The sequence below is a fragment of the Ursus americanus genome, chromosome 18 (assembly GCF_024610735.1).
Source record: "Ursus americanus isolate L20-20 chromosome 18, mUrsAme1.1.p, whole genome shotgun sequence".
In the NCBI taxonomy this organism is placed as follows: Eukaryota; Metazoa; Chordata; class Mammalia; order Carnivora; family Ursidae; genus Ursus; species Ursus americanus.
In genome coordinates this window covers 13,661,870-13,689,487 of record NC_142144.1, presented here as the reverse complement: position 1 = coordinate 13,689,487, position 27,618 = coordinate 13,661,870, and the positions used below count along the sequence as shown (strand labels likewise).

Genomic DNA, 27,618 nt, shown 5'->3' with positions numbered 1-27,618 from the left:
AGGCTTATAGGTGGCCAGGGCGAGGTGGGAGGGTGAGGATGGTTATGTGGGGGGGCCAAGGGGAGGTGGCAGTGAGCATGAGGTTTGTCATCTGCGCCTTCAGTCACTGGGCCTACCTTGAGTGCCCAGGATGTAATTACTCTCCTGCTTCTTATGAGGAGGAATGGACCTGGTGACCTGTTTACCCGAAGCATGTGGGATGAATGTCGCCTTCTAGGGGAACTGGCAAGCACTTTATCCAAAAGGATGAATTGCTAATGGTAGAAATTCAGGGACAAGCAAGATTATTTCTTGTAACTAAAGATTTATAGTTTATAGTTGTTCCTGAGTCCTGAGAAAGTGGGAATGGGCTTCACGGGTGTGGGTAGGACTGGGGGAATATTAGGAATTAGACACAGCCTCATGGCTTAGAAGCAGATCTAGACTCTTCCATAGCCTGAATGTGACAGGTGTCAGAAGGTTCTGGTGCCTTGCTCATTGGAGACATAGGTTGGGAGCCTGTGGTACTAACCTTGTCACTTGAGCATTGACACTGAGCATCCTAAAGTGGAAAGACCCCTGGGGAACTGCCAGACCAGTGTTTTCCAGACTTGTTTCCTTGGGCCTTAGAGGTTGACAGAAGGTACCCTGGGTGCTTCTGGGTGGGGGTAAGGGTATGAGGCTTCCCCATCCATTCCTCAACCAGTATAACTACCTTTTATCATTTTTATATATTAAGCTCCCTTGTAAGATTTTTTTTATTTTTTTATTTTCATTTTTTAAACATGTTCTTTGTTAAAAGCTAGTAAACCAGTGGCCTAAGCCAGTCTCCATTTTATAGATCACCGAAGGACACTGAAGTGCATGGAGGTGCCGCAAGGGGTGGCCTGTCGCATTGAGGATGGTAAGGCCAGGCCTGCTCCCGTGTCCGCTGCTCCTCTGTCTGCTTCCCTGGGTCTCCGGTGGAAGAGGCCAGGGAACGCAGAGCCCCTTTGGTGCGAGAAGAAAGACTTGAGCTAGGCCCCCTCCATGAATCTGTCACCAGGTAACCTCGCTCTGGGGAGACTCGTGGGCAGTTCGGGTGGGGGTCCACACCAGTTCTTCCCAGAGGGAAGGGTATTTACTGCCAGGCTCTAGTTCTGACACACGCTGTGCTTCTTAAACCTTAGTTCCTCCAAATAAAAAACAGAGGCCCTCCCAGGGCCCTGCTGTGAAGCCCTTGTAGGGACATAAGGCTGAGGCTCTTCCAAAGGTCCAGAGATCCTTTTTGGATCGCCAGTGGGATTTTGGAGGCTGCCTCAGGAGGACAGAGAGAATGATAATGGTGACGTCCCTTTTTACAACAGGTGTTTCTGATACACAGGAAAATCTTGTATAAAGTAAACCCTAGGGAAAATGCTTTGGGGACCCCAAAAGGACTGCCTCTGTTGCTTTCAGGTTAGAGCCCAGTTTCTTGGTCTGGCCTTCAAGGCCCTTCATAGCCTTGCCTCACTTCACTTTTTCCATCTTCACCTTCCACCTCTCCTTGCCCACGCTGGCAAGGAAATGGCTCCAGTATGCTGTGTGAAGTTATTCCTGTGTTCGGGCCTCCCCTCGGCCTGGAGCGCCCTCCTGCACAAACGCCTGTGAAATCTATCTCCCCCTTTGCGAGGTCAGCTCCCCCGCTTGGAAGAAAGCTCTCCGGCCTTGGTGTCCCTGTTATCCTTTGTATCATGGTCAGCCTCCTGTTTCTAGATCGTGAGCTGCTCAAGGGCAAGGGCATGTCTGAATCTGTTTGATCTCTTGCACAGGACTGGACAAGTATTTCCCAAATTGATGTTTCAAGGATTTGAATAAAGCTTTCTCTGTAGCCCACAGCTACTAATTTATGGAATTGGCAAAATCCCGCCTTTTTTCTTTGAACTTTCTTAAACTGGGACTAGTTCCAAAGGAGATTTTTCTATTTCTGGCCTTCATTGGAGCATTTTCTGTGCTGGCTGTGCACAGAAAACTGTTTCTTGGTGGACTTCCTTTGCCTCTGTCACAGCTGGCTACAGGAAATGGGAGAGGAGAGGACAAACGCCAGCTCTCTGGCGCTCTCCTAGGTTCTCCACATTATTTTATCCTTCTAACTCAGTATTCTCCTCAGCTGGCAGCTGACTCCTGAGATCAGAGAGCATGACACTTAAAATACGTGACCAAGCTAGGCTGTGAACCCACGTGTCCAATTCTAGATCTGATGCTCTTACTGCCTCCTTCAGAGAGGTTGGACATATCCCTTTGTAGGCCAAACACCTAGAGAGCCTACTGTAGCCAACTCTGAAAGAAGGGTTATTGGTTCCAAAAACCAATAACAATGCAGGAAGTTGGTCTGGCACTTAAAAATGTATTGTATATACAGTATATTGTATTGTTTACTTCTACCCACAGATCTGGAGGCTGGTGACAGGATCTTTATTCTGCAGATGAGGGAACAGATCTAGAGGAGTTCAGGGACTCCCAGCTTACTTACCCTAGACCACATTGTCCCCCGAGAGCGCTGCTGTGGGGCTGGGCTAGGACCTAGACTAGTGGCTCCATGCAGGATTGCCTTCCCAGCATTTCTCAGGAAAGGTCTGTTTTTTGAATCCAGAATCTCCAGAAAAATCACTTGAGGAAATGAGAAAAAAATATGAAAATTATCTGTGAATACTAAAGCTTAAAAGCATCGAGATGTTAACTGGTTTGAAGAAATCATTAGATAAAAAAAGAGCACGAAACACCAACATGCGGAGTTGAGGGTGAAGGGAACCAGGACGGGAGCGTGCAGGAGAGAAACGATTATCATGGAATCAGTCTTGTGATTGTTGCCGTGTTCCACGTGTGTCTGTCTAGCCCTGTCTGCTGCAAACCATGAGTTATTTTTGCAGATAAGTTTATACACATAGTATACTTTAAACAAATTCTATGAGCTTTGTTTGAAGAAATCAGCTTTGGAAGCAAAATAAATTTTAATTGAGCAGTTCTGACACGTGATTTCGTGTATTCTTAACCTTGCTAGGATATTTGTTCTTTAAATACTTTCCAATAACGTTTCCAGTGTTTAAATAGTCCTTATAGGCTACAGTTCTTTCTAAATACTACTGAGCTTAAGATTCCTATTTGTTAAAATTTTTTCAGATATCTATGATAATGGGGAAAATATGAAAAGTGTTTCAAATATTTTAAGAATAACTTATGATTTAGGGAATTTTTGAGAATTCTAATTTCTTGCCCTTAAGGTCCAAAGGTAAATATTTGTTGTAAATCTGAATCACGAATCTAGACCACAGAGAACCAGGCACTCGTCAGCCTGGAAAGGACCACTGGTCTCAGGAGGGCTATACAGCTGTTCGCTTTGGAACTTGGCCTGGAACCCAAGTCTCTTGACGCTTCAGACCACTCACTTTTCATTCCATTACACTGATCTCAGCCCAAAGAATAATCCCGCCCCCTTGCCCTACCCTGGCTCCACTGTGGTTTTGTTCTAAGGGCAGTTAAAAGGCCAAAGCAGAAAGCATGGTAGGAAAAAGTGGGAGCCACAGTTGTTACTGAAGAGTTCTAAGTGCAGCCATCGATACTCGGGGATTAACAGGCTGCACTCCACCCCTGAAATTACAGAATCCACTGGAACCCATGGCCTGCACCTCCCTATTGCTGACTTTTCCTATCCCTTCATGCCAGTTTTTCTCAAATTTAGACAAGTTTAAGGTCCTAATCCATCACATTTATATGGGAAATGGTTTCCTCTTTCACCTGGGAGCTGACTTCAGCAGGGATTATTGCTGGCATTGGAAGGGTGAGGAACGCAAAGGAACCTACCCAAAGCGCTGTAAGTTACAACTAGCAAGACAGACCTAGGACTGACTGCAGATTTCTAGGATTGTGTGCAGTAAGTAGTTTTACAGTGGCTGTACATAAGTATTTTCATAAGGTCTGTTTCTAAGGCCATTTCCCATCTTTTACTTCTCCACGGCCCTCAGCTAATGCTGTTTGCCTTCATGGGTCAGGTACTCACAGATAAAAAGTTCCACATCCTGTTGGTGGTAAGGGTGAGAGTATTGTGGGGAGAATGTGGGAGGCAGTTGAAGGAGTGGCAGGTGGCCAGATGGGGTCCTGTCATTCCTCCTCAGTTTCCAGGAAACCAAGACCAGAAACCAGATAATTCCTCCTGGTCCCCAACAGCTGATAGTTCATTTGCTAGAGGCAAGATAGTTAATTTTTCAAAGGGAACTTTTAAATTATAAACCAGACACATTAATTATAACTTTAATATAACAAATGTTATTAAAAGCAGCAATTCAAAACCATAAATCTTTTCAAAGGTGCACAGGGTTATTATAAGGTCAGTTGGCAGTAATGCAGCTGTTAACTGGTATGAATGAAATGCTGGGATGTGGAGTCTGGGTGGCCTTGCTAGGCCTTATGCTGACTTTCCAAACGAGGAAGACACCCCCTTCCTCCCTTCCCCCTCTTCAAGCCCAGAGCCTCTCTGGGGCTCGAGTAGAGAGGGTGCAGGAGTCCTGCGGCAGGCCTTGCTCATGCTGTGCTTTCTCAGAAGCCTGGAAAGCAGGCCTGGGGGTTGCTGTGCCCTCTGAAGCCAGGCAGGAAGCCACCGATTGGATCCCAGGTCCCACACCCCAGCCAGGCTGGGGGCTGGCTTCTCAGCTCCCCTTCCATCTGGCCCCAGTTGGGGGCGTCAGTGGCAGCAGCTGTGGGGCTGAGAAGGGAAAGAACGGGGCCCACCCCCAGCTGCTCCCTGCCTGGCTCACGCTAGGGAAGCAGAGGGAAGTGGGTGGGCCATGTGCAGGACGTGAGGTCCTGTGAGAAAGGCACTGTAGGAGCTGAGGTTTGAGGCAAGGGGCATCTGGACCATCTCAGGGACTCCCTGATGCTCGCAGGTGGGGAGGGGCCGAGCCTAGTAATGGAAAAACCAGCTCCCCAGGCCCACTGCCCCCACGCCACCCCTCTGTTCATCCACCTTCGCCCTGCAGCTGGCAGCCTGCAAAACCCAGCCAAGCTGGAGGCCACAGCAGCGGTTGGCAAGGCTGGTCCCCATCTGGTCCACCCCCTGCCCTAGTGAAGGCACTTCTTTCTACTTTCCGATCATCTGAGTCAGTTTCTAATATCTCTGGAAGCAGCAAAAATGAGGGGTCCCCTTCCCTTCTCACTTTTGGTTTTCCTCCAGATGGGTATGAATTATAATGTCAGTTCTAAGAATTCTATTTTTACTCCCACTGACAAAGAATTTCCTTTGAGGGGACTGAATAACACAAGCCCTTTAAAAATCCCAACCTGTCCCAAAAAGTGATTGTCAATCTCAGGGCACAGCAGGGGCTAAGGAAGAGGGTAGGCGTCCTCTGAGCCTCCCTGCAGGGTCACAGCTGGTTCATGGCTGAAAGAAGGGGGCAGAGGCTGGACTTTCACATTAAGTTGCAGCACACGGCCCCTGAAGAGGGCCAAGGGAGAGCCAAGGGCAGGAACTAGGCTGGCACTGGAGGGAGTGGGAGTGTGTGTGTGTGTGGTGTGTGTGTGTGTGTGTGTGTGTGTGTGTGTGTGTGGTGTGGGTGTGTGTGGTATGCACTCCTGGAGGGTGAAAGCACACGTGTGGTGGGAGCTTCTGTGTGAGTGTGTATTGTTTGGCTGTGTGTGTGGTGGGTCTGGGGGTGGGAGGCACAGGAGACAGTCTGAAGTTTAGCAGGACATGGCTTCCTTTCCTCCCACTTCCTCTCCCTGTCCTGCAGGTTTGCAAGGCCAGGCACAGCTCCTTGGCAACTAAGAGGGGGTGTGGCCGGGGAGAGGACAACTTCGGGGACCTGGGAAGCTGACACCCACAGCCTTTACTCAGCCTTAGTAACTGGGCTCTGGTGCCAGTGCCTTCTGAGGCAGAGACCCAGCCTCTTCACGCCTCAGATCCGAGAGTCCCGGGGTCTCTGCCTCCCAGGCTTTCACGGAGGCCGTCTCACCAAGGGCAGCAGGGGGTGGCGGGAAAGCCAGAGGGAGAAGCTGAGAGGCGTCCTCTTCTCCACCCTCAGCCATGCTTAAAGGTTCCCATTCTTACAATGTGATCCCCGGGACGACTGGCTGCCCATGGGTCAGGAGTGAAGGACATCCAGGAGAGGGACAGCCACACGCACGTAGGTGTGTAAACACACACGCCCAACAGGGGTGGGAGAGAGAGGGACGCAGACACAGGGAAAGACTCAGGCCTCAGGGAAAAGGGGCGGAGAGCCAGGGGGCCACAAATTCAGAGTTACAGGTAACCAGCTGGAGGGAGTGTGTGGAGACACTGGGTAATAGCCAGGGGGACCTTGGAGACACAGGCAAAGGGGTGACGAGCCGAGGAGGCCCAAGAGCAGGGTGGGCACACAGAGCGGCGCGGGCCTCAGCCTGGCAGGCAGGCGCGAGGGGCCTTTCGCCAGGCACTTGGTGTCTTGCTTTCCTCCCCCACCCCAGCCTGGAGAGAGCGCTCTCTCTGTTGGTTTCGGGGCTCCTGGCATCTCCTGGAGCGAGTCAGTACGGGGTGGTCCCTTCCCACTCCACCAGGTACTGAACCTTGCCCTCGGGCGTGACCCTCCTGGCCAACACCTGGTACTTCTCCCCGCAGGCCAGCCGCCCCGCCGCCCCGAAGTAGTTGGTGATGGACGACTTGAGGTGGGACAAGGACGAGTCGTCCTCGCTGATGCTCTCGAAGGTGTGGCTGTCGATGCCTTCGTCCGGCCGCTCGGGGCCCGAAGCCCCCTCGGCACTGCTGTCTGAGGGGCAGCGTCCACCCAGCTCGGCTGCCCGCCGCTTTGCCCGCAGTGGCAGGTACGCCTTGGCTGCCAGCTTCCTCTTGCGGCTGCCCACCGTCCGTCTACGGCGGGATGGGGAGAGGAAGGCGCGGGAGTGGGGCGCAGTCATCCTGCCCAGCCCCTCTCCCCGAGCACGCCTCGTCCCTGCCCTGGACTCTTGGCAGCTCGGAGTCCAAGCGGGGCGGGGGGGGTGGGGAGAAGCATTAACGGACCTCGGCCCCAGAGCCTGAGCTGGAGAAAGGCAGACACGGGGACAGGAAGCGCTGGGCGAGAGACGGACACACAAAAGAAGAGGTGTGTGTCCTCAGGTGTTTAGATACAGGAACCAAGCCCCGAAGAGCTTGTGAACCAAAGAAACAGGAGGAACCAAACACAAATACAGGGGTGCTGGCAGAGAGAGACACCCACAGTCACCTGCGGGCGGACAGAAGCCAGGCACAAGTGTCCTGGAACACAGCTGCGGGAGCCTCCGGCGCCGCTGGGGACCGGCTGCCACCAAACAGACTGCAGCCTTGCCTAGGTCCCTGGGCACTTCTGTCCCCTCTCCTGGACCCCACACCCTGCACGATGCCACTTCCCCTCCATCAGGCTTCCACATGAATGGCTCTTTTCCTTAGTGACCCAGAAGACAGATCCTAGGTTTAGACAGCCACGCAGGGCACCCTGCGGGCAGAGGCAGGGTCATGCAAAGCCATGGCCCGCAGAGGCCAAGAACCCTAGCGAGGGAACTGCCCAGGGACAAGTGTCACATCACCTGCAGCCAAGGCACAACACCCTGAAGGGCCACACGCAACCCCGTCTGAACCCCAGGACTCAGAACCAGATGGTCCCAGGCCCAGACTCACGAGTGGAGGAGCCCAGGTCCCCGAGCTTGAGGAGACCCAGGGGGCAGGGGGAGGGCTGAGGAGAAGCCAAAGCCGAGCCCATCCGGCCGGAACCTCACCTGGAGTCGTAGGAGAGGCTGGTGGAGGCCGAGCCGGAGGTGCTGGCGGCATCAGTGGAGTCCACATCTGAGAAGAAGGTCTGGCCTGAGCTGGCACTGAGAGGGAGGAGAGGGTGAGCCTGCGCTGGCCCTGGCCACCCCTTCGTGCCTCTCCAGTTGTCTCTCAGCCCCCAGCAAAGGCTGAGCTTCCCCCCACCCACTGTGCCTGCCGTGGCAGCCCCTCTGCCTGTCCGTCTTCTACCCAGCCAGCCCTCCAAGTCCAAGGAGTCACGGGACACTGGAGAAAGCCTTCCCCCGGCACCGTCCCTGGTGGTGACAGGAGCACTGAGGAGCCTGGCCCCGGCCACCCAGCTGCTCTATAGACCCAAAGGGCCTTCATTTCCAGCATCTGTTTCAGTCTCGTGGCAGCCGTGCAGACACGGTGAGGAGGTTCAGAGAGGCTGAAGTCGCAGCTAGTGACTGCAAAGTAAGGGGCTGGAGCCCAGGCCTGACCGACTGAAGCCCTCCCCTGAGGTCCCTCCCCTGAGGGGCACCAAGCACGAGGTGCTGTGGGAACACACGGGAGCGTCTGACACAGCCTGGGGAGCGTCAGGGAAGGCTCCCTGGAGGAACGGGAATGCGGGATAACCAAAGCAGTTCTGGTATACGGTGTGAGGGCTGGAAGAAGCCGGAGAGGGGCTGGAGAGGACCAGAGGGCCCAGGCAAGGCAGCCTGTGACCCAGCTCTGGGGAGCGGTCCCCGGGGTCCTGGCCACCTTCCGGCAGGGGGAGGGATCGCAGAGACGGCTCTAGGGCAGGCGGCCAGGTCGCCTGCTGCAGTATGCACCCTTGTAACTGAAACGACCCCGACGGAGCTCCCACTCCTGAAAGGCTCTTGGCTTGGCCCCTTCCAGAGCCTGCCTTCACTGCTGGGGAACGGAGTCGCGGCCTGCTTCCACCCCGCACTGCAGGGCGGCCGTCTCCGGGGCCCTCACCTTCTCAAACTCTGAATCTCATCCAGCGAGAAGTCGAATATGCTGGCCAGGTGGTGGTTGGTGCTCCAGGCTGAGGTAAAGTCGCTCTGTGGACACAGGAAGGGGGGATCAGAGGGCGTCAGAGCCGCCTCCCACAGCGCACTCTCTCTGCCGATGGCCACCCAGGCTCTCCGAGGGAAAGACCGGTCCCTTGCTCCTTGGTCCCAGGCCGACCGAGGAGCCGGATCACACCGCTTCTAGCCCTGACTCCGTCTCTAGCTGACTGCACGACCTTCCCATCTCGGGCCTCCGTCACCTGAACTGCAAAGGGTGGACAGGAGCAGCTGTGGTGCTTCCCTGCTCCGGGGGCTGGGACGCAGGGCCGAGTGAGGGGCTGACTACAGGTGCCTTGCACGCCGCCAGGTGCGGGGCAGGCGTGAGGACCGCTAGTGTCCCTGCCCGCACGGAGCGCCCATGCCCGGCCACTAAGGAAGGAGTGCTCCAGAGCCCTGTTCTAGGCTGGCCTTGGCCACTGGCTGACGTGTGACCTCAAGAGAGTCACTGGCCCTTCCTAGTCTGCGGTGACCCCATAGGACTGTGGGGGCAAAGACGTTACCTCCCCTGCCCCGCCCCCTTCGGCTTCTGGGGAGAACCTGGGGAGATAAGGGAGTGGTCTTGCAGTGCCTGGCCTTGGCTTGTTAGCCCTAGGAGGAAGTGGCTTCTCCTTTAAGGGATGTGGGAGAGCGCCCCCTGGGCCTGGGGGGGCCTCAGTTTCCTGCACAGGACTCCCTAACATGTGCTGACCCTGTGTGTGAATGTGGAGAGCAAGAAAACAAGAAACTAACACTGGGAATAGCATCTTCCAGCAAAAACTTTGATCTTTTTCTTCTATAAACTCGCCTTTTCTGCTGCTGGAATTCGTGAGGCAACAAACTGTGGAGACAGAAAGGGGAGAGGGGGGCCGGGTCAGAGCCTGAAGGCCCAGAGGGAGGAGAGGCAGGGCTGGGGACACAGCAGTGCGGGTGGGGACAGGTGCTCCTTCCAGGCAGTGGGTGTGGGAGGGCATGGTGGGGGGGGAATGGTGGGCAGAAGAGAGAGAAAGCTGCTCTGTCCCCGACGCCCAGGACGAGGAGCTCAGCTCAGCGAGGAGAGCCAGGGACCCCTTACACACTCTCACTTCCCCTTCCCTCTCTGCCTAAGCCCTAACCCAGCAAGACTGGGCCCCATGACCTGGCTTGCCCTCCAAGCAAGGCAACAGGCTCCTCTGGTGGAAGAAGCCCAGAGTGTGGGACCGAGTCCCAGCTCGGTTGCTAACTGGCCCTCTCCGGTGCCTCCAGCTGGGCCTATCGGGGTGGAGGTCCTCCCTGCTCACTTGCATGCCACCGTCCTCTCTGGGCCCACTGCACAGCCAGCGGCTGGGGCTGGAGCTGGGAGTAGTGGAGACCCCGAGCTCGGTCCCCAGGCACTGACCCAGGCTTGCTCTTTCCTCTCTTCCGCAGCTCAGAGGAGGCGCCGCTCTCAGTGGGCACCAGGCCCTTGTCGGGCAGCAGCTTCCCTGGCGGGTTGGGGGGGACACGGATGCGCAAACGGAAGATGCACTTCTTCTTCTTGATCTCCTTGCCGCAGAGGAACCTGGGGGGTGGGCAGGGGGAGGAGAAAGCTCTGGAGTCTGTCGGTCCCTCCTCCTGGGGAGGACAGTCAAGCGTTAAAATTACCCTCTCTGCCTCCTTGGACCCAGAGCTAAAATCCAGGGTTGCCTGTAGAGATGCTGATTCCTCAAGGCCTGTGGGACCAGGGGTCCCGGGTGGTGGCTGGGAATGTGGCCGATGGCTCGTCCCTGTCCTTCCTCTTGTTATGTATGGGTCTTGCTGCTCCTCTCCCTTTTCTTCTCTGCCTCAACTGGCCCCAAGGTCACCTCCTACAGGAAGGCCTCCTCCAGCTCCCAGTGGAACTGCTGGATTCGACACCATTCTGTTTTCGGGTCTCCCCCAGGAGACTGAAAATACCTCCAGGCGCTTCCCTCCTCTTTCCAACATGGGCTGAGCTGCCATGAGGTGAGGGGAGGTGCCCCAGACAGTCCTACCCTCAGGAGACGGGCCACAGGGAAGGCGGAAGGCCCCACTATTCAAGCATAGGACTGTGTCTGGGCCCCAAACCATGAGAAGGTGGAAGATAAGAGTGGAAAATTCTATCTAGAGATGTCTGGAGAGGTTTCAGAAAAGCAGGGGCCATGTCCTGTTCCTTACTTAGTCCTCGGGACCCGCACAGGGCTGACACAGAGCAGCAGTCCAAAGTCGTTCACGGAACAAATGAGTGAAACGGATGGAAGAGCATTCTAGTCAACAGAGGGGTCTGAGCAAAAGCACTGAGTGGGAGAGCAGTGGCTTCAGGATAGCCGACACCCAGAATAAATAAAGCAAAGGGTCGGTGGCAAAAGGCATGGGCAGGGTCTGCTCATGAGAGGCCTTGAATGCCGCGCTCAGGAGCCTGGGCAGTCCCTGCAGTGGCAGCAAGGGAGGTGTCAGCTGTGTGTTCTGAGAAGGACTCGGAAGTCTGGAGGGGAAGACGTGGGCCGAGGACGAGTTAGGAGGTTGCAGCCCACCCGGGAGATGATGAATTGATCCTTCAGTGCCTGGTCCAGAACCATGGCGAGGGGAGGAGGGCCCCTCAAAGATCAGGTGCACCCCCTAGGGCGCTAAGCCCAGGATCCAAATGCATCAAGCTGCTGGAGTGGTCTGGGAGGCATCACAAAGCAGGTGGGATGCTCCCTGAATCTGGAAGAATGGGCAGGACTTATCTAGTCAAAGAGAAGGGGAGGGAGACCCAGGCTGGAGCACAGTTTGAGCAAAGGCCATGAGGCAGGAAGATGCTTTCCACCCAATCCCACCTGTCGGGGGCCCCACGCACTCCCTCCCTTCCCCGCACGCACCGGCTTTTGTAACTGTTCAGCGCGTTGAGGAGATGTGGTCCTCGGTCCGTCACAGGGGTGCTGGTGAGCTGGGGGGAGCAGCCAGCAGGAGAATCAGACCTGGCACATGACCCTCGTCCCCTCCCTCCTCCTCGATCTCTGAGTGAGGACCCTGACTTCTAGGATTCTAAATCTTTTCACCTCTCTGATCTCACTTCTCCATCTGGAAATGGAGAGAGTTGACTCCTGTCCTAGATGGATCAAGAGGCTTAATGGGGCACCTGGGTGGCTCAGTCAGTTAAGCATCTGCCTTCAGCTCAGGACATGATCCCAGGGTCCTGGGATCGAGCCCTCCGTCCAGCAGGGAATCTGCTTCTCCTTCTCTCTCTACCCCTCCCCCCCCAGCTCATTCTTTCTCTCTCTTGCACACACATGCTCTAATAAATAAATGAAATCTTTAAAAAAAAAAAAAAAAGGCTTAAGAATGCCCATGCCCTTGACCCAGTCAGCCATTCCTTGGGCTCTATCATAGAAATAGAACGTGAAACACAACAAAGCTTTAACAAAGCTTCCCCAGAGTGTCAGTCCTAATGACCGGCAGGTGTGCAAAGCAGCGAGGCAACTACCTGCCCAAGAGGTAGGAACGCAGTAAGTAAACCACGGTGGAAACCAATGGAGCCTTTAAAAATGTTGATAAAAACGCTTTCGGAATATGGAAAAGTATTTATGATATAATGTAAACTGGAAAAAAAAAGATGGCTTAAAATTTTATAAACTATATAGTGTAAACCAAGGAAAAACAGACACAGAAGGAAGGATGGGATACATTAGTGGCAGTTGTGTCACGTGGTGTGATGGGGAATACGATGACTTTTTTTTAAGCAGGCCCCACACGCAGCATGGAGTCCAACACGGGGCCCAAACTCAAGACCCTGAGATCAGGACCTGAGCTGAGATCGAGAGTCTGACACTTAAATGACTGCTCTACCAGGAACCCCTGGATGATTTTAAAGTATACTTCTTTACACTTTTTAGCGCTTAACCGTTTTTCTACCAGGAACATATATGTTCTTTTTATAAATCAGAAAAAAGTTATTAAAAATACCAGCTCTAGGGGCGCCTGGGTGGCACAGTGGTTAAGCGTCTGCCTTCGGCTCAGGGCGTGATCCCGGCATTATGGGATCGAGCCCCACATCAGGCTCCTCTGCTATGAGCCTGCTTCTTCCTCTCCCACTCCCCCTGCTTGTGTTCCCTCTCTCGCCGGCTGTCTCTATCTCTGTCGAATAAATAAAATCTTAAAAAAAAAAAATACCAGCTCTACCTATCTTTTAAGGCTTTACAATACGTATGTATTTTTAAGAAAGATTTATTTTTCTATTTTATAGAGAGAGAACAGGCACAGGCACGCGTGTGCACGAAGGGGGAGGGATGGGAGGGAGGAGAATCCTGAAGCCGACTCCCCACTGAGCACAGAGCCCTATATGGGGCTCCATCCCAGGACCCCGAGATCATGACCGGAGCAGAAACCAAGAGTCAGCTGCTCAACTGACTCAGCCTCCCAGGTGCCCTGACAATATTTATGTCTTAGAAATTATCAAACACTATAAATGAAGATGTTAGTATATGAAAAGCTTCTGCAAAGCATAAAGGTCATTTTTTTTTTTAAATACCTGTCTCATCAGAGATTTGGGGCAGTCAGTAGAGAAGACACCTCACTTTGGATTGGTGGAGAGGACTCTAAGGTTACCGTTAGGGAAAAGGGCGCATGGCCCCACCATGGGAGAGGTTGGGGCTTTGCTGGCCACCAGCAAGTCGCTCTCCCCCTCTGACATCCTGGAAGTCTCCTGTTACTTCACTGCCTGGGTCCCGGCCCCCCGGGGACCACTTCTGCTATTCGGAGTAAGACCAGCAGGGGGCAGGCCGACTTCACTTTCCACTGTAGCCAGGTGGTCCGGAGCAGGGCAAACATCTCTGCAGAGAGCCCTGCTCCAGCCAGATCCACCGCTAGCTCCCTGCTGCTGAGGCAGTGAGACCCCAACCCGCCCACGGCCAAAGCCTGGGTCAGGAAGCCCCTTGCCGGGCACTGCCTCACAGGCCTGGACTCAGGGACGGGGCAGCTAAGAGGCTCTGGGTCTTTCTCCCAGCCAACAGCCCTCACAGACAGGCAGCGCTACTGAGAGTGATCCGTTAGACACCGAGATCCCAGTCCTGCACCGTGTGGCCCGCTCTGGAGCTCAGTAAGCCCACCGCGGAACGGACTCCTGCCATTCTGCCGTCCCGCGGTCCTGCGTACCTTGCCAAGCTGCAGGAGCTCCCAGTGGTGGTTGACAAAGGCCAGAATCTCCTCAAAGTCAAAGTACTTCTTCTTGCTCTGCACCCCCAGGTTGTAGAGGGCCAGGTGAACCACATCCACCCTGGGCAAGGGGGCGAGTAGGTGGGGCGGGGGTGAGGTGGCAGCCTGCCCCAGCCAGGGCTGGAACCTCCCGGGTCCAGGCTGCAGGGCAGGGGCAAGGCTGGGAGCTGGTGGCTGGATATGGAATTGTTCCCGGTGGGAGGTGGGAGCGGAGCAGCTGGGAGGGGACTCAAGCCCCACCCTCTCACCATCGAAGGGGCAGCCGCTCGATGTACTCCGGGCCCTGGTTACACACCGAGCAGAAGAACAGGTAGAACCTGGGGGCGGGTGGAGAGGGGCCTGTGGTGGGAGGGGCTGACACCCCACCCTAGCCCAGCCCCTCGCCCCTCACTCCCCACCTGCCTTCCCACAGTCAGTGTCGTCCTCTTCCCAAGGGCTAGTGGCCCTACAGGGAATGGGGCAGTAAGGATGGGGCAGGGCAAAGACCGCAAAATACTTCCCTACCCCTCCTTCCCCTACGTCGTCATTATCCTGGAGCGTGACTGAGTTCAGAGTGAGCTGAGCTAGGCTGGGCTGGAGGGGGCACCCTCTTCCCCTCTGAGAGATGCGCGCGCGCGCACGCACACACACACACACACACAATCACAAACACGACACACCAACCAAGACACACAATATCTGGTGCGACACACATAAGCCTTCTGTTAGCTTAGCCCCATTTGTCAGAAGCCAGATCGATCATCCCCCCTTCCCAGTGGTTCCTCTTACTAGGGGTGGAGGTAGGGGTGGGGCGGGACACTGGAAGAGACTGGGGTGTAGGGAAGGTGGGACTTGGTCTAAGGTCCCCCCAGAAGTCAGTGGCAACTGGGGCTGTGGCCTGGCACGTTCCTCTACTGCGAAGGCCTCCCTCGCCCTTAGCTGACTCCCCTAGACAGGTGCCCACCATCAGAGACCCTGCGTAGGGCCTGGCAGGTGGTCTGGAAGAGCTGCTGCCCCTGCCCCTGTTTGCCCCCCCCCCCAACCTCCCCCTCAAGGCTGAGTGGGGCCGGATGAGCACCTACCGGTCTCCGAACATCATGGGCTCATTAAGGCACTGGGTGCAGGCCTCGTGGAACCACTGCCGGCACCGGTAGCACTGCAGCATCCTCAGGTACCATCTGGAGACCAGAGCAGCCAGGGTCAGCCAGGCCCACGCTCCCAGCCAGGCATCGGCCTCAGCCACCTCTCCCTATGGCAACTCGCACGCCGGCGGGGAGAAGGAAGCGAACTCACAGTCACCAAGCACGAGCACGGAGGCTGCGCCAGGGGCGGGCGGGGAGCAGGCCTATGCTCTACCGTTTCATCTCACCGTCTGGTAAAAGACCGGCCACTGCCCTACTTTTACAGAAGAGTCTGAGCTTAACAGGCTTGCTCAAGGTCGCTCGGGAAACAAGTGGTGGATGGTGACTCAAACCCTGGCCTCCCTCACTTCAGAGCCTGTGCTCTTCGTGCCACCCTGGAGCCCCCACCTTCAGCGCGCACACTGCTTCTCAAACGCTACCGGGATGGAAAGGTTTGCCCAGGAGACGTCATGGGAGACTAATGGCTCCTGGAAGCTCCGTGGGCAGCACCGTGTCTGGTGTTTCTTACGCGGTATCTACCCTGTCTCGCCCGTTCAACGACTATTCAGGGAATGTGAATGGAGAGCCACGTGGTACTTTAACAACTGATGCTTTGTTAGCAGCTTGCCAGGTGAGCTCCCTGGACTGCCTGTGGCGTCAGAGTCACCTGGGTCTCTAGATCAAACTATGAAGATTCCTTGGTCCACTCGAGACCTACTCAATCTTTAGGGGAGCCCCTGGGAGATGCATTCTTAACAATCACCCTGAGCAGTTTTGCCCAGTAAGCACCAAGAGTCACTGCCTCAATTCTGTAAAGGTCTCTTTTAGCATTTCTCCCTGTAATCACAAAGACCTTCCCACACACAGGGAAGCTGATCCCACTTGAGAGATGAAGGACTTCAAGCAGTTTGCCCAAATTACCCAGCTGGGCTGCGTGAGCCCAGCCTCCAGACCCCTACTATTGTCAATAGTGCTTGGGGCTAAGATTCAGGACTTCAGGGTATCCTGTAGGCTGTGTCCTGAGGGCAGAGACCCCACCTCTCACTTCCGTCGTTCCTGCCACAGTGTCTAGTGCAGTCAGCCCAAAGGAGCACCCATGGCTATATGGAGACCCAGCCTGGTAAGGAAGAAGCAATCAAAGACTCCTGTAGTTGGGGCAAGAATCCCCTCCACAGCAATCCCCTCCACAGTACCCTACACATGACCCCCAACCCCTGCTTGCACACCTCCAGAGGGAAGTACCTTAATATCTCACCACCAGCCTGTCTCATTGACTCTGACAACAGAAAGGTTTACCTTCAATTCCATGCACGACAGTAACAGCTCACGTTTATTAAGTGCTGACCAAGTGCCAGGCACCGGGTGAGACTTTATATGAATTATCTAATCGCCACTCTGCTCACAAACACCATATAACGGGAACACTACGATGAGAACTGCGCTCAGGGGCTGCGGAGGGGGCTGGGAGGATCTGGACCCTCGCTTCAATACTTCTTTCCCTTCCCAGGAGCCGCTTTCTGGGAGCGCGAGCCTCGCCGCCTCGAGCCCCGCCTGCGGGTCCCACCCCGCGGCCCTACCTCCGGGCCCCGCCCCCGCCGCCGCGGCGCGACCCCGCCCCTCGGGGAGGCCCCGCCCCACCGCCCGACCCCACCCCCGCCCCGCTCCTCGGGGGAAGGCCCCGCCCCCGCGGCCTTACTCTCCCGGCCCGCCGCAGTAGCAGTAGCACTGCTGCTGGTTGGTACGGTGGGGCGAGTCCCACTCGAGCTCCTCAGGCTGGTAGGACAGCACCATCTTCACGGCCTGCAGCGTCCTGGCGATGGCGCCCTTCTTCAGCGCGCCGCCTTTCTGCGGGAAAATGAGGGTCCGGCTCAGCCGTGGGGTCCCGGCAGGGGGTTGGTGGCTGGCGGGGGCGGGGCGGCCACAGGAGTCAGCACGCTGCGGCTGGCAACGGACCTGCTGACCCCGGGGACCCTCAGATATTCCAGTGTAGTCAGAAACGCAAGAAGCTTTTTCTCATCGATCTCAAATCTATCCTCTCTCCATCCCATAAGTTTCTCTTAGTAACAGTATTAACATGCAACAATAAAGTTAACAATAATAACCAATATGCATTGAGTGGGGGTGCTCACGTGGGTTTTGTCTTTTGATTGCAAAGCACCATTGACTGGGGGCCTCGGACCCCTGGCACCAAACCCATATCCATTTTACCATTTGTTGAGGAAACAGGCTCAGGGAGGCTAAGGAACCCGGCCAAGGACAAACCACTTGCCGATCAGTGGCGGCAGTGCTGTCTGCCTCCAAAGCCCAAGCTCTGTGACCTGGAATCCAGCCTGAGCCCAGGGAGTCTAGGCTTCCTGATAAAGTGGGGAAAGGCAGGGACTGCAAGGATGGAAGGCTCACCCGCACGGCCAGTGCGAAGATGCAGCGTCGGCAGAACCAAGGTGTGAGCAGGGGCCGGTCCGCACTGCCCGCTCTAGGGATGTGGCACTGCTGGTGGTACCCTACAGCAGAGGGGGGCTGGTGAGTGGCCACGGGAAGCAGTGGCCCCCAGGCCAGTCGGCCCAAAGGCCACGGGGCTGGGGAGGGTGGCAGCAAGTTGGAGGAGCCGTGTGCCTGCCAGCTCCTGGGGGCCTGGCTGGCGATGCTCGCCAAGGCAGCCAAGCTGGTGTCCAAGCAGGCGACTCAAAGACAGCCTGGGCCCAGTGGGAGACACCACAGTCTGGCTTCAGCCTCTGTGCCCCATCTCTCCACCCAGCCTCTCTCCTGGGCTAGGGGGAGCTCCAACCTGCACACCCTGTCTCACTTTCCAGAAGCCCCAGCTCTCCCCAGGGGTCACCTCCCCGGGCCCTCATTCCCAGACACTGGCTCCCCGTCACTCTGGAGCTCCAACAGGAACAGGAAGCCAGCTGAGATCCCAACAGTGAGGCATGCCCACTGGGCCAGTGGGGGGTGGGGAACCACAGGTCAGGGCCTCCTCTGTGCCCTGCGCACCACACTCACCCAGGCCACACTTCCCACAGATGAGGATCTCATTCAGTGGCCCTGATGTCTTCCCCAGACAGATGTTGCACTTGGGCTCCTCCCCTGGAACGCCAGCTGAAAGGGAGAGAGAGAGGCCTTCCAGGGTCAGATCCGGCTCGCAGGAATTGGAGAGTTGAAAATTCACCTTCCAGGCACTGAGCCTCCACTCGGTGCGGGGCCTGGCACTGAGCCCCATGGGCCCACTCACTGAATCTCCCCAACCACTCTGAGGTACCTATTATCATTAGCCCATTCTAGAGATGAGGAATTGAGGCTCAGAGAGGTTAAGTCCCAGAAGTTAAGTAGGAGAGGAGGAATTTGAACCCATGACTATTGGACATCAAATCCTTTGTTCTTTCTGACCATATCATGCTGCCTCTTCTGCCTAATTTAGTTCGTTAAACATTTTTTTATGTTAACAATAATAGAATGTTATAATGAAACTCCTTGTTCTTATCAACAATTAAGAACTCGTAGCCAATCTTGTTTTGACTGTATTCCCACCCACTTCCCCCCTTGTATTATTTTGAATCAATTCCCAGATACCTAACCATTTTCCAAAAGTACTTCAGTACGTAATTCTGAAAGATTAGGATGCTCTTTAAAAAAAAAATTACTACAGTGCCTTTATTGCACCTAAAAATTAAAAACGATTTCTCAATATCACCAACAAATTCAATTAGTGTTCACATTTCCAACTGTTTCTTAAATAAAAATGTCGTAACAATTTTAAGTATGTTCAACTGCTTTTAATCTACAAGTTCTTTCTCATCTCTTTTTTTTTCTTTGCCTTTTTTTTTTGTGATTGTTGAAGAATAGGTGTGTTTATGTGTGCAAGGTTTGAGTGAATATTTTAATACATTCTGACACATGTTTCTGTCTTGTTCCTCCTAGCAGGGCAGAAATGGTATCTGCTCATCACTCTGTCCCCAGGACCTCCTACAGCGTGTAGCACGTGTGTTCAAGACACGTTTGCTGACAACGTGGTCTCTTGTCTCTTATTACTGAATATGGCACTGTGGGTCCCAGTAAGCCCTCCCTGGCTTAAGGAAGTAAGCCGCTGATGGAAGCCAGGAGAATAGTAAGCTTCATTAAGTAATCGGTAACTATGGCTGTTCAGCCTTGTGCTCTCATCTTGGGTGAAGCCAGAGGGGCACCGTCCTGCCTGCGAGGCACGGGTATCTGGCTGGGGAGACAAGCTGTTCCCTAGGTGAGCACTGAAGCACATCTGGGGTCCCGGCACACCGTGGCCCTTCTCCTCAATGTCTGCTAAGGCGTCTGTCTGCACCTGCTGGCTCCCTATGCCTTCAATGAGAGGGTAACACAAGAGAAGAGCTCCTCATCGCTTTGGACCTTTGTAGAAGAAATTGAGGGGTGGGGGCTTGATGAAGTCTCCATGTCTGCGTCAGCTGCGACATCTTGGGGACATGGGCCGTTTGGAACCTCTATGACCTGGCTGGGTTCTGTGGTCTCTACTTGGCAGGCTCCTTGAAATCCTTTCTTACAATAAAAAATTCTTTAGGACGTGCTTCCCTGTTAGCACTGGGCTAAGTGCTATACTTGGGGTCTCATGTCACCACCCTGTGAGGCCACTACTGTCATCACCTCCTTTCTTCAGATGAAGAAACTGAGGCTTGGAGAAGTGGGGTCACTTGCCCAAGGACGTGCAGCTAGCAAGCGGCAGAGCTGAAACTTGGTCCGAGGTCTACTGAGCCCAAACTTGGAGCTCTATTTTGGAAACAGATGAGTGTTGGGACTCCTGAGTGGGTCTGTCGTGTCCGTGGGAAGGGAGAATGGTGGCTGGAGTGGGACAATGTCAGCTCTCTGCGCGCAGGGATGGCACCCAACTCAGCTCCCTTTCAACCCTGAAGCCCATCTAGCTCCATCCAGGCATGTCCATCCTCACCCTCCCTGGTCCATCTCTGCCTTCTGGGCTTTCCACCAAGGCCAGGGCTGCCTCCGCTCGTTTTCTTCACACCGCGCTCCCATCCAGAGGCGCCAGTTTTGATTGCCTGGGCCCCTCCCCCCTCCGTTCCTAGCCCTGTACTGACCCCCAGCTTTGTGTAGAAGTGGATGATGTGCCATCCCAGCTCTTCCAGAAGCTTCCTGAGCCACCTTCTCCACCTGCCCGCCTCCCTCATGATGCGGGACTGATTGAGGGCACGACAGACGTCAGAAGTGCCTTTCCATGTAAACACACAGCTAGTCATCTTATCTCCTCAGGTGGGCTGGTGAGGGGGTACGGGGGTCCATGGACAAGGCCAGATGCCAGGAGTACAAGAAAGAAGGAGAGAAGAGAAAAAATGGAAGTGGAAGAGGAGAGAGGGCCAAGGATGGGGCAGGGGAGCCCGAGCTCTTAGGGAGTACTCACCATGCTGTATGTCCTTCCACAGGACCCAGTATTTGGAATTATCTTCAAAAGTCACAAGGCAGCTCTGCTTAGAACTGCTGACCTGGGGCATGGAGAGGGAGGGGCAACGTGAGAAGTAGCTGAGGAAAAGCCGCCGGGACATGGTCTTCCTCTCCCATTTTTGTCCCCACAGGACAGAGGGATTACACCTGCTCCTTGTGCCCCGGAAAGCAGAGCGAGGCTGGAAGGGGAAAGACAGCAGCTCTGGAGGTAATGTGCACCAGTCCCTGGGGCTGCACAGTCAGGGGCCAGGGGACCACAACTTGGTGGGACTGCGGAGGACAGCACAGGCCAGGTGGTCATCTGAGATCCCCTCCAACCTTGTTTGGTTTTGCTCTGCAGGCTCACGGAGCTCTATTCTAAAGACCTGGTTGGATGATGTTGGCCCTAAGGATGGCATCTGCAAAAGCAGGTTCTGGTTCCTTCCACGGTCATCTTTTGAGCGTAAGGGGCATGAAGGGAGGCCCAGGCCAGAGGATGAGCAGAGACACTGCGCCTGGGAACAGGGCCCAGGGAGGAAAGGCTTACCCTCTTGATCTTCCCGAGGTAATACAGCCCATCGGTCCAGCGGCACAGCACGTACTGGCCCTCTGTCAGCTTGGACATCAGGTCTTTGAAGTTGTTCTTGGCTTTTGCCAGGGCCCCCTTGTTGGGGAGGTGGCTGGTGGCACCATAGGAGTCCCGAGTCCCTGGGTCCAGAGCCCGATTCTCCATTAGCTTCCCCTGACACTGGAAGAGAAAGAGAAGAGAGTTCTTACTCCTCACCCCCGTGCTCCAGCAGTCCCTCCAGGGAAGGAAGGAGACTACCTCACACAGCCTATGGTACTAGGCGCCAGGCACTTCTGCTATTGCACGGGATCCTCATGACAACCCTGCAAGGGAGACATTGTTATTCCCATTCTACAGACAGAGAAACTGAGGTTTGGCAAGTGAAAGTGGCCAGTGGGGCAGAGGCTGAGCTAAGGCTCAAATCAGGTGGGTGGATTCGAAACCCTGCCTCTCTTCCCACACACGCCATGCTGCCTTCTAAAGAGAACGAATCTCTCAACCAACCACAGGGCAGTCTCCCTGCCCCGCTGGCCTGAACTCCCAGGCTTAGGAGCCTGAAGCTTTATCCTTTAAGCAAACATGTTCTCTAAGTGGAGGGCCTTCTCCAGGGAAGCCGCAGGAAGTCTTCACTACCACCCCACCCCCCAGCCCGTGCCCTGAGATCTGGCCAGAGTAAACTCCCCTAGGAAGGAAAACTCCTAGGTGGTTTGTGACCGGGTATAGACAATTCACCTGTGTCTTCCATAATCCCCCTTTCTGCTCTCAATTATGGGGTGATTTAATAGGAACCAATTCTGGGACACTTAAACTCACTCTGGGCTTCTCCTGAGATGCAAATGTGCCATAGGCAGGTAAGTCAACACAAGCTGCCCTCTGGGCACCTGTCTCTCTCACCATCCTATAAAACACACCGTATAAAACACTGCTCTCTTCTTCCTGCTAATGGGACCACTAATGGTCCCCAGAACCCCTGAGCATCTTTAGACTTCTCCAGCTAGTCAGTTGCCACAGTTGGCCAACTTCAAGCCCAGTAGATTTCTGGCATCTGGCCCCTCTTTTCCATGTCCCTGTCCTGGTCTGAGTTCAGGCCTCTCCTTCGCTTGGGCCATTCATTCATTCATTCATTCAAGAACTGTTTCCTGAGCCTTGTGTTCACTTATGCGGGGTGCTGGGATGGGGGATGAGACCACCAGCACCCAGTGCAGGTCACTCCCTGCTTTCCTGTTTCCACATCAGACCCTTCCACAGGGCCACCAATTCTTTATTTCTCCCTTTCTCATTCTCCCTTCCAGGAACTTTCTGTGGCTCCCCAGTGTCTTCGCAGGCATTGGAAGCCTTCCCCAAGGTTCCCTCCTCCCCTCTCTGGGCTCACCTGTCTCTAAGCCCCTCCACACACTCTCTGCTGAGCCGAACACAGCCTTGCTCTGTTCCCTGCACCCCCTACTCCGGTCCCCTCCTTCTCTGCCACTGCACCGCACCGGGTTCCTGGTATTATGATTACTTGTAGACAGGGCGAGAGTCCTGTGTGTTTTGCTGTGCCAGTGCGTGTGTACTCCTGTAAGATTGTGTTTCATGATCTCTGCGGCAGTGTGTCAGTGGGTATGTGAAATTAAACGCATGTGTGTGCCTGTCAGGGGCCCTGGGGCGGGCAGGGCACTGTTGGGGTCTTGGCTCCCCGGACGACGGTGTGGCCACGTTCCCTTCCACCCCACACACCCATTCTGCCCTTTTCTGGACGGCAGAGCAGCGCAGGCATTGGGCAGGGTAAGCAATCCGAATCCCAGCCTTCTCCCTGCCACCTGGCTCCCGGGAGCTGCGAAGTCCCCGCCCGCCGGGCCAGGGCGCCGGGCCGCGGCAGGTTCACAAACTGACACTTCCTCCCCCACCGCGCCGTTGGGAGCCGGCCCGGTCGCCGCGCCCCCACTGGCCGGGCGGGGGCCCCCGGGTGGCGGCCCCCTCCCCGCGCCTCCATCCTCCCGGAGCGGGCCCCCGCGGGCTGTGATTGGCTGATTCAAACCCATCTGCAAAGAAATGCCTGTTTGCGGGTTCCCGTCGGCTTCCAGTTCAAATCCGCGGCACCAGGAGCGCGGGGCCGGGCGGGGGCAGGAAGCGAGGATGATTCATGCGCCGGGGCCTCTCCCAGGGCGGCCGTTGGCTTTTTTAAAAAAAAGGGTGTTCAGGAGGGGGAAAAAAAAACTTGCAGAGGTAACCCCCTCGGGCTCAAGCGCTTCTCTCTTCGGTCGCTCCGACGCCAAGCCTCCCCCGTCCCAGTCCTGCCGCTGCCTGACTTCGGACGTGAGCAAAATCCCAAATGCCTGGGTTGGTCTCCACCCCCGCCCCCCCGCCGCCCCCGAACGGGACAAGTCAAGATTTGGGGCCAGGGAGCAGCGACCTGTCACCCACGCCCCCCCCTCGAAGGCTCGGGGACCCGGGCGGGGCTCCCCCGCCCCGCAGACGCCGCTCAGCCCCGTTCCAAACCCAGGCGCGCAGCTCCGCGGGACCCCGACCGCCCCCCCCCCCACCGCCTCCCGAGGCGCTCGGTTCGCCGAAGTCCGGGGAGATTTCGCAAAGAGGGATGTGTGCCGGGAGCGAAGCGTGTGGCGGGGAGTCCCCGCTGAGCTTACCGCGAGCCTGCGTGTCGGCCGGTCCCACTTGGAGTCTGGCCACCAGGCGCATCGGCGGCGGAGGCGGCTGCGCGCGGCCCGCGGCTGCCCGGCCGAGTGTCCGCCCGTGGGGCCGGGGTCGGGGTCTCGGCGGGGGCGGGGCGGGGCGGGGGCGCCGCGGGGAGGAGGGGGGGGAGGCGGGGGAGGGAGGGGCCGGGGCGCTCAGGAAGGGGCCCCCCGGGCGCGGGGCGCCATCTTTTTCGCGTTTTCCCGCGAATTATTGACGTCCCGCTTATGTAATTAGCGGGGGCCGCGCCGGCCTCGCCATTGGAGCCCGCGGCGGAGGGGCCCCGCAGCGCCTCCCGCCCGCGCCCGCCCCCGCGCGCCCCCGGCCCCCGCCCCCCGCGCGCGCATCCCCGCCGCCCCGCGCGCCTGGCGCAGGCACGCGGCGGGACAGCACGGGGACGCGGAGCCCGCCGCGACCCGGCCACGCCGCGGGCACACGCGGAAGCACCGCCCCGCGCCGCCGGAGGAAACAGTAGGCTGCGCGCGGGGCGCGGACCTCCCGCTGGCCCAGACGCGCTGCGGGGAGGTGAGGACGCGCACTGACTGCCCGCCCAGCCGCGGAGCCGGGGCGGCCGCCAGGGACTCACACACGTAAACACTCGGCCGCCCGCGCTCGCCGCGTGGACCGCCGGCACAGCTACACAGCACCAGCCGACCGCGGAACCCTGCACCGCGCACCCAGCGCCGACCCGAGGTCCCAACACAGGATACACACAACACGCAGTAGAGACATTTACAGAGTATAGGCACAGATACACACAAGGAGAGACACGGTGTGCACAGCATAGACACACAACAACACATACGCGTAGGGTAGACAGACGGGCAACAGGCACAGACCCTCAACACAGTAACAACACAGGAGAGAAAGCACACCACAAACACAACCCAAAGATACAATCGCAAATACATACCACGTACACAAACACAATGTATAAGTAATTGCACACGGTGAAAGACAACATGCAGGGTCCTGGGAATAGCAGACGGAGGCAGTGGACACGGCTTCAGTCAGATAGTGTCCTTGCCCAGGGGAGAAAGGGCAGACCTGTCCCGATCCAGACTCACTCTTTGTGGGGGCGGGGGGGAGAACACTTGCAAACAACCCCCCACCCCATCCCTCAGCCCGCCTCTGACCTGCTACCATCCCATTCTGCAGACACCCCCGCGAGGCTGGGGCAGCGTGTGCAGCATGGGTATGGTCGGTGGACATCCCCATCCCAGCCTTCCTTGCTCACTGTCAAGTTGCCCACTGTTGGCTCTTTGCCTCCCAGCCTGGGGGTATGATCTCTCCAGCTGGCTGGCTCTGCCTTTAGGATGCTAGGGGCGGAGATTGTGGCAGGAAGGGCTTACCTCGGGGTCTGAGAGGGCAGCTCCTCTGATAACCGGCGGTGAGACCCTGAGTTTCCTTATCTGAATAGAGTTGCTGTGAAGATTAGAGTTAATATTTGCACAGCCCCTGGCACCCAGTGGGTGTGCCATGATTGTTGTAGTTTCAAGAAATGACATATTCATGGAGGGCACCCTGGGTGGGGGGGACTAGAGTGGGAGGTACGAGGTCCACATTCTCAAGGGAAAATCAAGTGTGGGCACAAGCTGGGACAACACACGGATACACAAAGGACAGGTGTGGTGCAGTGATGTAGACCATGGAATTGGGAGAGTCCTGGCTTCGAGTCTGGCTCTGCCTTGGGGCCCCTGTGGGATCTTGGGGGAACTGGTCTGCCCTACGGCCATGGTTCCTCATTTGTTCAATGGACTTATGAACACTACCCCATCTCATAGGTGGTTGCATAGATGGGGTTAAAATCAGATTATGAATGAAGATGAAAATAGCATCATGAAGGAGCAGATACTTTTGTAAAGGAAGAAGGGGTATGCAAAGTGAGGAGCTGTTAAAGCACCACACACTAGGAAATAGGAAACACCTCCAGCAAGGTAGAAAGCATCACCAGTGATCCTTTAGAGACGACTCTAACTTTGAATTGAGAAGAGAGTATAAATATCATGGGAAAGGTGGCACGTAGGCAGAATCTGGAAATAGGGAGGTGAGCCTTCCAGGTGGAGTGCATGGGTGTGTGCAGGAAGCCTGGACACAGCAGGCTGTATTTATGGGGCTGGACTTCGGGAGTGTGGAGGGGAGCAGTGGAAGAGGCAGTTGGAAGAGAAGGTGGGGCTGACTTTGGGGCTTAGCTCGGTTTGCAGCCCCCAGGCAAACCAGGGCCGCTGAGCAAGGTGATGAGCTAAGCTGTGCACTTCGAGAGAGAGAAAGAGAGAGAGAGAGAGAGAGAGAGGTGGGAAGTGCGGTGGTCTGAATTTGCTTTGGGATCTGGCAGGAGTGGGTTGGAAGTGGGGACAAACAAGACAGAGACAATCCGATGGCTAAAAATAAATAAATAAACAAATAAATGGTTAAGGATATCAATGGGCAATTCACAAAAGAGGAAATCTAAATGGCCAAAAATATGAAAAGAAGTTCAGCCTCACTGGTCATGTGAGACATGCAAATGAAAAGAGCCATGCTACCCCGTTTCATATCCACCGGACAGGCAGAGTGAGAAGTCTGTCATCGTGGGGCGTGGGGTGGGCTGCTGAGCACGTGGCACGGTTGGAACCCTCATACCCCACCGATGGGGATGTAAGTGGCTACGGCTACATGGGACAAGTGTTGACAACCTCTAAGAAACAGTCCAAGGTGCCCATATCGGCTGTGCAGTGACCCTACTGCACTCACGCCACCTGTGATGCTGAAAACTTAGACCTTAACTGTCCATCCACAGCTGTCCAGACAGATAAATCGTGATCTCTTCATATAATGTAATGATATACGGGGTATAAAAATAAACCAAGGCTGTAAACTTCAACCCAGATATTTTCTAGAAGAAATTTAAAAAAGCCAGCATCAAGCTGTGGAATAGGTACAGTGTGATATAAAAAAGTTTTTAAAAACATTCAAAACTGCCCTATATATATTTTTTTAGGGACACAGTCAGGTACAAAGAGTGTTAAAATGTGTGCGGGAAATCAGACACTGAATTTACACTAGCGGTTATGTCTGGAAGGGAGGGTTAGGAATGAGATCAGAGACACACGGGATTTCATTCTATCTGTGGTGATTTATTTCTTAGGAAATTAAAAATATCTGAGGCAAAGACAGCAGAGATTTGACAGAACTGGGTGGTCAGCCCAGAGCTGTTCTCTGCACCCCTTCTCCTTCTCAAGCCTGAAACTTTTTCTGTACTTTCTGTATGTTTAAAATATTTGGAAATTTCATTTATTTGTTTTTAGTAATCTCTACAACCCGATATGGGGCTCACACTCAGGACCCCAAGATCATCGCACACTCTTCCGACTGAGCCAGCCAGGCACCCCTGAAATATTTGGTAATTTTAAAGACCTTGACGAGAGGCGGAGGAGGTCGGTAACAGCATTACCTGTCACGTATGCAGGGCCAGCACGGTTACCGCGTCCTGCCACTCAGTCTGTCACAGAGGCCTGCCAGCCCTTGGGGAGCTGGGCGAGGCAGATCCGATGGCAGGGGAGAGAATGGAGGCCGAGTGATTGTGATTTGTCCAGGGTCCTGCACAATGAGGAGGGAGGACCGGTCCCCCTCTTCTCAGCTCTGTCTCAGCACCTGCCTGTCACAGGAGACGACGAAAGACCAAAGAACCTCCAGAGGACGTCACTCTCCTTGCGGTAATTCATCCTTCTCCGTGCATATGCTGTCCCGGTTTCTTCTACCGATTAAGGACAACCTGGAAAATAGGGAAAAGCACCTGAAGAAGATAAAAGTCATTTGTGATTTTCACGGTCTTCTAAGCTTTACTAGGTAGTTCCTACACCATAAATTCACCTGCTTTCAAAGTACAGCACTAACTTATTTTGAGAGAACATAATTTAGTTTCGGAAATATTTTTCGAGTGCTCTGCAAAGAAGACGTGAT

At 55.4% G+C, this 27,618-nt stretch overlaps 1 protein-coding gene across 6 annotated transcripts; it reads right to left on the bottom strand.

Annotated features, from left to right (window-relative positions):
• Positions 1-832: 832 nt before the first annotated feature.
• Positions 833-23,755, bottom strand: PHF19 (PHD finger protein 19). 6 transcript variants are annotated; one of them, XR_015727330.1, is made up of 16 exons: positions 23,631-23,755; positions 20,986-21,186; positions 20,419-20,500; positions 18,027-18,122; positions 17,427-17,527; positions 16,723-16,871; positions 14,988-15,083; positions 14,175-14,243; positions 13,867-13,987; positions 11,595-11,662; positions 10,136-10,297; positions 9,511-9,598; positions 8,687-8,772; positions 7,714-7,809; positions 2,471-2,607; positions 833-969 (listed from the first exon to the last, which is right to left on the bottom strand). XR_015727330.1 is itself a non-coding variant. In XM_087869410.1 (15 exons), the coding sequence occupies exons 2-15, from the start codon at positions 21,169-21,171 to the stop codon at positions 2,526-2,528; spliced, it is 1,482 nt and encodes a 493-aa protein (XP_087725536.1). In that variant the 5' UTR covers positions 21,172-21,186; positions 23,631-23,755; the 3' UTR covers positions 1,024-2,525. The 6 variants fall into 6 exon arrangements, 4 of the variants coding, with proteins under 4 accessions (XP_087725536.1, XP_045647024.1, XP_087725535.1 ...); XR_015727331.1 differs by lacking the exon at positions 833-969 and adding an exon at positions 3,995-4,176 and having other exon boundaries at positions 1,024-2,607; XM_087869410.1 differs by lacking the exon at positions 833-969 and having other exon boundaries at positions 1,024-2,607.
• Between the last annotated feature and the right edge of the window lie 3,863 nt (positions 23,756-27,618).